The sequence below is a fragment of the Trichosurus vulpecula genome, chromosome 4, assembly GCF_011100635.1.
Source record: "Trichosurus vulpecula isolate mTriVul1 chromosome 4, mTriVul1.pri, whole genome shotgun sequence".
In the NCBI taxonomy this organism is placed as follows: Eukaryota; Metazoa; Chordata; class Mammalia; order Diprotodontia; family Phalangeridae; genus Trichosurus; species Trichosurus vulpecula.
In genome coordinates, this window is record NC_050576.1 from 416,458,207 (window position 1) to 416,470,895 (window position 12,689).

Genomic DNA, 12,689 nt, shown 5'->3' on the forward strand with positions numbered 1-12,689 from the left:
GTGTTAAGAACCTCTTATTCATACAGTGACCAAATAGAACTCCATGAAAGGGAGGCTACAAATAAGATAATAGCTTAAGGGGAGGGCAGGATCATGCAAACATTTCTTATGAATGGGGCAGTCTTGTGCATTTTTGTAGACATCTGGTAAGGAACAAGGAGATAAGGAACATTTTGATTTAAAGAACATTTATGTATCAAATAATCAGAAATTAAAAAGACCAAATAATTCACTGCAAATTCTAATAACAGCTTGGAATACTGGACCTCTCTATGACATTCAGTTAATATTATTGGTTTTGATATATAGTATGTGAGACATCTTTCAATTACAGATTATTTGAAATCCTAGTACATGGTTTCTGGGTACAAGTATTTTTTTTTTTTTTTTACAAAACACCTAATAAGATCATTTAGGTTATCTGGTAATACTATTCATTATCTTCCTTTAGTCCTTTTATATGAACTTTTTTCTATGTTGATTTAGGTGTTTTAGGAGGAGAATTAGAAGTGAAATCAGCCACATAACATGTGCTAATCAAAAAGCTATTCTATTTAATCACATAAAGTTATTGGAATTTTTTCCTCAGGATTATTTTAATTCTTATAAAATTAACTTGAAAAAATAGATGGTGGAATTTACTCAAAAAGGAAATAATAATCACTGAAAAAATGTGGTGTTGTGTTGACAGCATTTAAAGTCTAAATTGATGCATTCATTTTTATTTTATTAAATCATTATTGTTTTTATGCCACTAACATTTCTCCTTTTCTCTTTAGTTTTCATTTTCAACATTCTCTTTTATAAGATTTGGAGTTTTAAATTTTCTCCCCTTTCCTCCCCAACACAGCGTGCAATCTGGTACAGGCTATACGTGTACAATTGTATTATACATATTTCCACATTAGTCATGTTGTAAAGAAGAAGACTTAGAACCAAAGAGGAAAAACCATGAGAAAAAAAAAGCCAAAGGAAAGAAAAGAGAGAAAATGGTATGCCTTGATCTGCATTCAGACTCCATAGTTCTTTCTCTGGATGTGGATAGTATTTTCCATCATGAGTCTTTTGGAATTGTCTTAGTTCATTGCACTGCTGCTGGTCATTGCACAATGTTGCTCTTGCTGTCTACAGTGTTTTCCTGGATCTTCTCACTTCACTCAGTATCAATTCATGCAAGTCTTTCCAGGTTTTTCCAAAGTCTACCTGTTCATCATTTCTTATGGAACAATAGTATTCAATTACATTCATATACCACAGCTTGTTCAGACATTCCTCAATTGATGGGCCTCCCCTCAGTTTTCAGTTCTTGGCCACCACAAAAAGAGCTACTATAATATTTTCGTACATGTGCATCCTTTCCACATTTTTATGATCTCTTTGGCATACAGACCTGGAAGGGTTGCTGGATCAAAGGGTATGCACAGTTTTACAGCCCTTTAGGCATAGTTCCAAATTGCTCTCCAGAATGGTTGGATCAATTCACAACTCCACCAACAATGCATTAATGTCCCAATGTTTCTACATCTTCTCCAACATTTATAGTTTTCCTGTTTTATCATGTTAGCTAATCTGATAGGTGTGAAGTGGTACCTTAGAGTTGTTTTACTTTACATTTCTCTAATCAATGGTGATTTAGAGCATTTTTTCATATGAGTGTAAGTAGCTTTAATTTCTTCATCTGATAGCTGCCTGTTCATATCCTTTGACCAGTTATCAATTGGGCAATGACTTGTATTCTTATAAATTTGACTCAGTTCAATATATATTTCAGAAACGAGGCCTTTATCTTAATCATTGTCTGTAAAAATTGTTTCCTAGCTTTCTGCTTCCCTTCTAATCTTGGTTGCATTGGCTTTGTTTGTGCAAAAACTTTTCAATTTAATGTAATTAAAATGATCCATTTTACATTTCATAATGTTCTCTATCTCTCGTTTGGTCATAAATTCTTCCCTGTCTTCATAATGATTCTCTGGGGTCAGTGTTCTTTTCTGCTTTTTGCTCATTTTGTTTGCCTATTTCCTGACTTTTAAAGTTGACCTCTCCTGCTCGAGCACAGAGGACACTATCCCAAGGTTTTTGTGCTGGGGTCCAGGGACCTGGTCACTGGCTTTGTGTACTGGGGCGTCAGGTGCTTACAGCTGGAGGCTGGAAGGGTTCTTTAAGCTTACTTGGTGCTGAGCTGTTGTCCTAGTGGTAGTATTTGGCTGGGGCCAGATGGGTTTTTCTCTCTTTCCCTGGGGCTACATTGAAGCACATGGAGATCTGGCCACTGGATGATGCCTGCCTGCCCACCCGGAGCTGCACTGAGGCACGGGGTGTAGGGGTTGGCTGCTGGAAAACGCCTGCTCTTATGAAGTATTCTGTACCAATAATCCACCACTTCTTTACAGAGTCAGAAAGTTTGTTTCATCATTGAAACCAGATGGTCATTGCATATAATACTGTTTTTATCTGACTCTACTTTTAAGATGTTAACCCAAAATTTATGCTGTGTATTAAAAGTACTGTTACATATTTGTTGTACAAAAAGGTGAAGAAATAGAGAAATAATTGGACTTTGAATGCAAAATAAAATCTTCCTTTCGTGTTGAATTAATTATTATGTGGTTATTTAAAATTTTGGTGCTCTAGGTTATAGAGGTCTTAACACAGTTTAGAAATTTACTGTTTGGGGGCGGAGCCAAGATGGCTGCACGAAGGCAGCTTCTTACCGGGGCTCTCTCACAAAGTCTGTCAGATTCCTATAAAAAAGTGAATTTGAGCAGATTTGAGAGAGTCAGAAACTGCGAGCAGTTTGCGTGGGGTGGATTTCCGAGCTGGGAGAGTCTGAAGGACCGAAGGCACGAATCTGTAGGCTCAGAGAGTGCTCAGCTGCAGAGCTGCTCCAGATCAAAGCGGAAGTGGCCAGCCGGGAAATCCATGTGGGAGACAGGCTGGGAGAAAGCTGGGCACCCGAAACTAGCAGAGATCCTCGGGCCTCCCAACACAGGACGGCAGTCTGTGGAAGCGAGGAGAGGCAGCGCAATGCTACCGGCCGGGAAATACCAACTCCTGACACTTGCAGCCCAGAAACTCGGCTTCTTGAACTTCTGGGAGACATAATGGCCAGGTAAAGGGCTTTAATCCCTCCCCTCCCCAACCAGAGAATTCCTCGAGGGAATAAAAAAAAAAAAGAACGCTGGAACTGAGTAGAAAGTAGTGGGGCTTCAGTGGTCAAATATTAGAAGTTCATCAGTGCCAGAGGGGCAGAGTCGGCAGGGGTCAACGCCAGGAGCCCAGACGTAATCTTGCTCCCCCAAGGGAAGTGCCAGACATCAGCTCAAACAACAAACAGCTGAGACCGTTGCTGAAAAGCAACACTGCTGGAGGGCACCCACAGGGAGTGAGACACCAGGGAGCCAGACCCCTCCCCCACACCTCAGGAAACTGAAGGCTATAATTCTAGACTCACAATCCCCAGAATAAGAAAGCTGGAACAGAGAGCCCTGAGGCCCAAAGGTAGAAATTTGTTGTAAAGCCAGGAAAAGGCAAACCAACAAACATGAAGAAGAACACAAAAAAACCGAGGACAATAGATTCTTTTTATGGAGACAGGCAGGATCAAAATACCAATATGGAAGAGGACAGCAATGACAGTGTAGATACATCGGGTACCTCAAAAGGTAATATGAACTGGTCTCCAGCCCAAAAAGCATTGCTGGAAGAGCTAAAGGAGGATTTTAAAAACCAAATCAGGGAGCTAAAAGAAAAAATGTAAAATGTGGAAAAAAAATCCAATAATGAAAACAAGTCCCTAAAAAATAAGATTGGCAAAATGGCTACGGAGATTCAGAATCTAGAGAGAGAAAATGACACCCTGAGAGGCAAAATCAACCAATTGGAAAAGGAGACTCAAAAGCAAAATGAAAACACTAACTCATTAAAAATTAGAGTTGAGCAAGTGGAAGCTAATGAATCTATGAGGCACCAAGAAGTAGTAAAACAAAATGTAAAGAATGAAAAAATAGAAAAAATTGTGAAATATCTCATTGGGAAAACAACTGACCTGGAAAATAGATCCAGGAGAGACAATTTAAGAGTTACTGGTCTACCGGAAATCCACGATGAAAAAAAGAGCCTTGACAGTATCTTCGAAGAAATTATCAAAGACAACTGCCCAGAGGTCCTAGAACTAGAGGGCAAAATAGTCATTGAAAGAATTCACCGATCAACTCCTGAAAGAGATCCCAAACTGAAAACACCAAGAAATATTATAGCCAAATTTCAGAACTATAAACTCAAGGAGAAAATACTGCAAGGAGCCAAAAAGAAGCAATTCAAATATCGTGGAACTACAGTCAGGATCACGCAGGATCTCTCAGCTTCCACATTAAAAGACAGGAGAAATTGGAATATAATATTCCAAAGGGCAAAAGAGCTGGGATCAACCAAGGATCAACTGCCCAACAAAACTAAGCATAATTTTTCAGGCAAGGCGATGGACACTCAACGAAATAAGGGAATTCCAGACCTTCCTGATGAAAAGGCCAGAACTCAAAGGAAAATTTGATCTCCAAATACAAAACTCAAGAGAGACATAAAAAGGTAACCAGGGGGGAAAACCCCCACAAACCTTATTAACCAATAAGGGCAGGTTGTCTGTATCTTTATGTGGGATTATATCATCATATGTATGTTTTATATATATACATATATATGTCAGTCTTGAGAATAGTACAGGTATTATGACAGTTGAAAGGGATACACAGAGATTGTGAATGCCTGTATAAATTAACTGATATAAAGATAAAAAACATAAGTAAAAGATGTAAAGGGAGGGCTATGAGAAAAGAGGTAAGGAGGTAGTAGAAAGGGTAAATTACACCAAATGAAGAGGCACAAAAACATATTATAGTAGAGGGAAAGAAGGGAGGGAGAAGAGCAGTATTTGAGTGTCACTGTCATCTGATCTGGTTCAAGAAGGGAATAACATACCCTGATAAGTTTAGAAATCTAACGACCTATGGGAAGTAGGAGGGGAAGGGGGGAAAAGGGAGGGGTGGTCAGAAGGGAGGCGAGAAGTAGCAAGTGGGAAACAGTAAGGTAAGGGAGGGGAATAAAGAGGGAGGGTAAACTGAGGAAGGCAGCGGTCAAAAGCAAAACTTTGTTTAGGAGGAGAAGGGGAAAGGAAGAAATAAAAGCATAAACAGGGGGAAATAGGATGGAGAAGAAGACACAGATAGAAATCATAACTGTAAACGTGAATGGGATGAAGAGTCTCAAAAAACAGAAGCAGATAGCAGAATGGATTAAAAACCATAATCCTACAATACGCTGTTTACAAGAAACACATTTGAAACAGGGGCATGCACACAGGGTAAAGTTAAAAGGCTGGAGCAAAATATATTGTGCCTCAGCTAAAGTAAAAAAAGCAGGTGTAGCAATCGTAATCTCAGACAAAGCAAAAGTAAAGATAGATTTAGTTAAAAGAGATAAGGAAGGACATTATATCCTGCTAAAAGGAACCATAAACAATGAAGCAATATCATTGTTTAAATTATATGCACCAAGTGGTAAGGCATACAAATTCTTAGAGGAGAAGTTAAGGGAGTTACAGGAAGAAATAGACAGCAAAACTATAATATTGGGAGACCTCAACCTCCCCCATTCTGAACTTGATAAATCTAACCTCAAAATAAACAAGAAAAAACTTCATTCAAGAGAATGACAATAATGAAACAACGTATCAAAACTTATGGGATACCGCAAAAGCAGTTCTTAGGGGAAGTTTTATATCCCTAAACGCTTACATGAACAAAATAGGGAAAAAGGAGAAAAATGATCTGGGCATACAGCTGAAAAAGCTAGAAAAAGAGCAAATTGAAAACCCCCAATTAAATACCATATTAGAAATTCTGAGAATCAAAGGAGAGATTAATAAAATTGAAACCAAAAAAACTATTGAATTAATAAATAAAACAAGGAGCTGGTTTTATGAAAAACCAATAAAATTGATAAACCTTTGGTCAATTTAATTAAAAAAAAGAAAGAAGAAAATCAAATTACCAGTATAAAAAATGAAAAGGGTGAGTTCACCCCTAATGAAGAAGAAATCAAAACAATAATTAGGAATTATTTTGTCCAGTTGTATGCTTATAAATATGACAACCTTAGAGATATGGATGAATATCTACAAAAACATAAACTGCCCAGGTTAACAGAAAAGGAAGTAAAATTTCTAAATAACCCCATCTCAGAAAAAGAAATTGAGCATGCCATCAATGAACTCCTTAGGAAAAAATCTCCAGGGCCAGATGATTTTACATGTGAATTCTATCAAACATTTAAAGAACAACTAATTCCAATACTTTGTAGACTATTTGGGAAAATAGGTGAAGAAGAAGTCCTACCAAATTCTTTTTATGACACAAATATGGTACTAATACCCAAACCAGGTAGAGGCAAAACAGAGAAAGAAAGTTATAGACCAATTTCCCTAATGAATATTGATGCAAAAATTTTAAATATAATATTAGCAAAAAGACTGCAGAAACTCATCACGAGAATAATACACTATGACCAGGTAGGATTTATTCCAGGAATGCAAGGCTGGTTCAATATTAGTAAAACTATTAGCATAATTGACCATATCAACAACAAAACTAGTAGAAACCATATGATCATCTCAATAGACGCAGAAAAAGCCTTTGACAAAATACAACACCCATTCCTATTAAAAACACTAGAAAGCATAGGAATAAATGGAACCTTCCTTAAAATTATAAATAGCATCTACCTAAAACCATCAACAAGCATTATTTGTAATGGGGATAAGCTAGATGCATTCCCAATAAGATCAGGGGTGAAACAAGGATGTCCATTATCACCCCTACTATTCAATTTGGTACTACAAACGTTAGCTGTAGCAATAAGAGAAGAAAAAGAAATTGAAGGAATTAGATTAGGAAAAGAAGAAACTAAATTATCACTTTTTGCAGATGATATGATGATTTATTTAGAGAATTCTAGAGAATCAAGTAAAAAACTACTTGAAATAATAAACAACTTTAGCAAAGTTGCAGGATATAAAATAAACCACAGATATCCTCAGCATTCCTATACATTACTGACAAAGCTCAACAGCAAGAGATAGAAAGAGAAATTCCATTCAAAGTTATTGTAGACACGATAAAATATTTGGGAGTCTGTTTGCCAAGACAAACGCAGGGCCTATATGAACATAACTATGAAACACTTTTCACGCAAATAAAGTCAGATCTGAATAAATGGAAAAATATCAGTTGCTCATGGCTAGGCCGAGCTAATATAATGAAAATGTCAATTTTACCTAAATTTATCTATTCAGTGCCATACCAGTCGAACTACCAAAAAATTATTTTACTGAGCTGGACAAAATTATAACAAAATTCATCTGGAAAAACAAGAGGTGTAGAATATCTAGGGTATTAATGAAAAGACATGCTAGAGAAGGTGGCCTAGCCATACCAGATATTAAACTGTACTACAGAGCAGCAGTCATCAAAACTACCTGGTACTGGCTAAGAAACAGAGGTGTGGATCAGTGGAATAGGATAGGAATACAAGATGGAGAAGTCAACAACTATAGCAATCTACTCTTTGATAAACCCAAAGAGGCCAGCTTCTGGGCTAATAATTCACTATTTCACAAAAACTGTTGGGAAAATTGGAAAATGGTAGGACACAAACTGTGCATAGACCAATATCTTATACCATATACCACAATAAAGTCACAATGGGTTCATGATTTAGGAGTAAAGGGTGATACTATAAGTAATTTGGGAGAGCAAGCAATAGTTTACTTATCAGATTTATGGTAAAAAAAAAAAAGAATTCATGACACAAGAAGAGATAGAGAGCATTGCAAAATGCAAAATGGATAATTTTGAGTATGTGAAATTGAAATGTTTTTGTACAAAAAAAGCCAATGCAACAAAAATTAGGAGGGAAGCAGAAAATTAGGAGAAAATCTTTACAACTAGTATCTCTGATAAAGGCCTCATTTGTAAAATATACAGGTAACTGAGCCAAATATATAGGAATACAAGCCATTCCCCAATTGAGAAATGGTCAAAGGATATGAACAGGCAGTTTTCAGAGGAAGAAATTAAAGCTATCTATAGGCATATGAAAAAATGCTCTAAATCACTACTGATTAGAGAAATGCAAGTCAAAACAACTCTTAGATACCACATGTCTCCTGTTAGATTGGCTAAAATAAGAAAACAGGAAAATGATAAATGCTGGAAAGGATGTGGGAAAATTGGAACATTGTTACATTGCTGGTGGAGTTGTGAGCTCATCCAGCCATTTTGGAGAGCAATTTGGAACTATGCCCAAAGGGCTATAAAAATGTTCATACCCTTTGACCCAGCAATACCACTTCTAGGGTTGTATCCCAAAGAAATCACACAAGCGGGAAAAGGACCCATATGTACAAGGATATATATAGCGGCTCTTTTTGTGGTATCCAAGAATTGGAAATTAAAAGGATACCCATCAATTGGGGAATGGCTGAACAAGCTGTGGTATATGAAGGTAATGGAATACTATTGTGCCATAAGAAATGGGAATGATACGGACTTCTTAACAACCTGGAAAAACCTACACCACATAATGCTGAGTGAGCAGAGTAGAGCCGGGAGAACACTGTACACAACCACAGATGTATGGATTCCATGAGGACCAACCCTGACAGACTTCGCTCTTCTCAGTAACACAAGGTGTAGGCACAACTCCAAAGGACTCACGATGGAGAATGCTATCTACATCCAGAGAAAGAAGTGTGAAGTTTGAATGCAGATTGAGGCACACTTCATGCTCACCTTTTTCTCTTCTCTTTTGTTTTTGTTTTTGGTTTTTTTTTTTTTTTTTTTTTTTTCTGGTTCTGTTTCTTCTTTCTCATTATTCATTCCATTGGTCGTAATTTGTCTCTGCAACTTGGCTAGTGTATAAATTAATTCAATGCGAAGTCATTCGTGGTAGTTATATGAGATTCCATGCCGTCTTGGGAAGGGAGAGGGGAGGGAGGGGAGAAAATCTGGAACTCAAAATTGTGTGGAACCGTCTGTTGTAAACTAAAAATAAAAATAAAAAAAAAATTAATTTACTATTCCATTTGTGAACAAATATTACGGATGTTTATGGTTAGAAGAGGGCAAGGCAAAAATGAGTTTGCTATATGCTCAGGCTTTTGTCTTTTTGAACCATGGTGATGTCAGAGTGGAATATATATTTCTGTCATGGAAACTGTTGGCATTAGTAACCTTGTGAGAATTGGGTACATACATTCAAATTAATATATTAAAAGAATTGAAATTCTATTTCTATTAGATTTTTAATAAATAGGATATTTGGTCCTACCTTATCAAAATAGTAAAAAACGCAAAAATCCAAGCCAGAAAAATCTGAGAGTGTTTAGTTTATTTTTAAGCACACGATATTCAAGTTATTGTCATGATTGATAGTACCTTTGTATAAATTGCCCTGCTAAAATATATCATTTTAATAAAGTTTCGTAGCATCTTTGGAGAATGCCATTGTATAGTTTTTACCCGTCAATGGAATGTCTTTGTGTTAAATATATGATGTTTGATGGTTTTATTGGCTATGAATATAAACATATACATGGGCAAATGAAATTAGAAAGGGAAAATAATAGATTAAGGATTTTAGAGTGTATCACTGCCAAACAAAGGTATGGAAATTTCTTTCAGAGAACCTATATTTGAATGAAGGAAATATAACTTTTTCAACCCACTTAAATTTTGTTAATATTTAAAACTTTATGTGATCCTTTATCCAATGTAAGTGTTGTTTAATGATACTGTCCAAAAATAGTTCCCTTCATAGCAGTAATATATTCATCACACTGTTTTTGCCCCATTAAAATGCCTGATCACTTAAATATCTTGGAGTCTAGTTATTTCTTGATCTGAGTAAGGGGAAAGTAGGTGTGTACCAATGAAGGATGCCAACAGAAAGTAATGTGTTTGTTTATTTATTTCCTTATTTAATACTTTTTCCTGAAGAATGTTTTAAATGGTAAAAATTCTTCTGGCTAATTTTTTTTTTAAATCTTTCTTTTCAAAGGTACAAGCTCTTCACCCAGACTTTGAAAAACATTGAAGAACGTGAAGGTGGTATTGATAAATTCTCCAAAAGCTATGAAACATTTGGAGTCCATAGATGTGCTGATGGTGGTTTGTATTGTAAGGAATGGGCTCCAGGAGCAGAAGGAGTTTTTCTTACTGGAGATTTTAGTAAGTATTGTTCATTAAATGATTTAAAAGTAATGCCTGTCTTGCCTCTTTTACAAAAGCAGCATGTATGGATTTAAAATATTTATTTAAGACTAATTTGTAGCATCACGAGATCATAGATTTAGAATTGGAAGAGGCCTTAGAGTCTCTCAAGTTCAACCCCCTCATTTTATACATAAAGAAATTGAGGTCCAGAAAGAGTAAGTTAATTCTTCCAAAATCATACAAGTACTATGGGGGCAAAGTCAGAAGTTGAACTTAGGTCTTTTGACCCTAAATCGAGTGTTCTTTTCATTGCATAATACTGCCTTCATCTATTTTCCAACCAGTTGTGATCAGCAATTGTTTATGAAGTGCCTACTATGTGCCAGGCACTGAGCTAGGTGTTGGGAATAGAGGTTTGAAGAATGTTATGGTCTCTTCTATTTCTTGCATGTAAAGACTGATGTTTTTAGTTAATATAGTGAAAAACAATTTTTTAAGTATTTACCTGCATATATTATTATGGTTAGCTATGTAATGCTAATTAAATAGCCTCTCAACAAAGAGATGGCCACAAGCTGGCCATGGCTGAGAGATAGGCAGAACCATACAAGACAGTGTAAGATCCAGTAAAATGAGAATGAAGCAATGTGCTAGGCACTCTGCTAAGGGCTGGGGATAGAAATATAAGCAATAAGAAATATATTCCTTGGGGTGGAGCCAAGATGGCAGCTGGAAAGCAGGGACTTGCGTGAGCTCCCTGCCAGGTCCCTCCAAAAACCTATAAAAAATGGCTCTGAACAAATTCTAGAACTGCAGAACCCACAAAATAGCAGAGGGAAGCAGGGCTGCAGCCCAGGACAGCCTGGATGATCACTGGATGAGGTCTATCGTGCATGGAGTGGAGGGGAGCGGAGCCCAGCGTAGGCGGTGGCAGGACCAACCAGACCAGGAGCTGGGTGGAACAAGCCCTAGCGTCCCGCATCAGTGAGCTGTGGCAGTTACCAGACTTCTCAACCCACAAACACCAAAGACAACAGAGAAGGTTAGTGGGAAAAGCTGCAGGGGACAGAGTGAAAAGAGTTTGCAGTTTGGCCACTGCCCCGGTGGCAGCGGGGGGAGGTGCACCTACAGAACTAGAGCTGCAGTTGCTTCCGGCCCCAGGCCTACCTGGTGGGAGGAATTAAGTGTCAGATCAGAGCAGGAGTGCAGAGTCTGCTTAAGATTTTCCTCAGGTCCCAGTTATCGATTCTTGAGGAAGGAGGCGTGCTGGTGTGGCAGAGCTGGATATACAGAAATAGCTCTGAAATCAATGGCGCATCCCCTCAAACTTGGAACAAAGGACTCTTTACTCTACAAGCAGTTGTACCCTGCTGAAAAACTCAAGGGTCAAGTAAGTTGGCTGGGAATATAGCCAGGCAGCAAAAACACACTCAGATTCAGTCTCAGACTTTGGAATCTTTCTTTGGTGACAAAGAAGACCCGAAACACACAGCAAGAAGTCAACAAAGTCAAAGACCCTACATCAAAAGCCTCCAAGAAAAACATGAACTGGTCTCAGGGCATGGAAGAGCTCAAAAAGGATTTGGAAAAGCAAGTTAGAGAAGTAGAGGAAAAATTGGGAAGAGAAATGAGAAGGATGAGAGAAATCCACGAAAAACAAGTCAATGACTTGCTAAAGGAGAACCAAAAATTCTGAAAAAAATATTGAAATTGAAGAAAACAACACCTTAAAAAATAGACTAACTCAAATGGCAAAAGAGCTCCAAAAAGCCAATGAGGAGAAGAATGCCTTGAAAGGCAGAATTAGCCAAATGGAAAAGGAGGTCCAATAGACCAGTGTACAAAATACTACCTTAAAAATTAGATTGGAGCAAGTGGAAGCTAGTGACTTGATGAGAAATCAAGATATTATAAAAGAGAACCCAAGGAATGAAAAAATGGTAGACAATGTGAAATATCTCATTGGAAAAACCACTGACCTGGAGAATAGATCCAGGAGAGATAACTTAAAAATTATTGGACTACCTGAAAGCCATGATCAAAAAAAGAGCCTAGATATCATCTTTCAAGAAATTATCAAGGAGAACTGCCCTGATGTTCTAGAGCCAGAGGGCAAAATAGAAATTGAAAGAATCCATCGATTGCCTCCTCAAAAAGATCCCAAAAAGAAATGTCCTAGGAATATTGTTGCCAAATTCCAGAGCTCCCAGATCAAGGAGAAAATACTGTAAGCAGCCAGAAAGAAACAATTTGAGTATTGTGGAAAAATAATCAGGATAACACAGGATCTAGCAGCTTCCACATTAAGGGACTGAAGGGCTTGGAATATGATATTCTGGAGGTCAGTGGAGCTAGGATTAAAACTAAGAATCACCTACCTAGCAAAACTGAGTATCATGCTCCAAGGCAAAATATGGATTTTCA

At 37.4% G+C, this 12,689-nt stretch overlaps 1 protein-coding gene across 1 annotated transcript in view; it reads left to right on the forward strand.

Annotated features, from left to right (window-relative positions):
• The window catches only part of GBE1 (1,4-alpha-glucan branching enzyme 1), a 354,639-nt gene that overhangs the window by 79,854 nt on the left and 262,096 nt on the right, over positions 1-12,689 (forward strand). Inside the window, exon 2 of the mRNA XM_036754162.1 lies at positions 10,111-10,280. Coding sequence (XP_036610057.1) covers positions 10,111-10,280 — 170 coding nt within the window. The remainder of the gene's footprint in view (positions 1-10,110; positions 10,281-12,689) is intronic.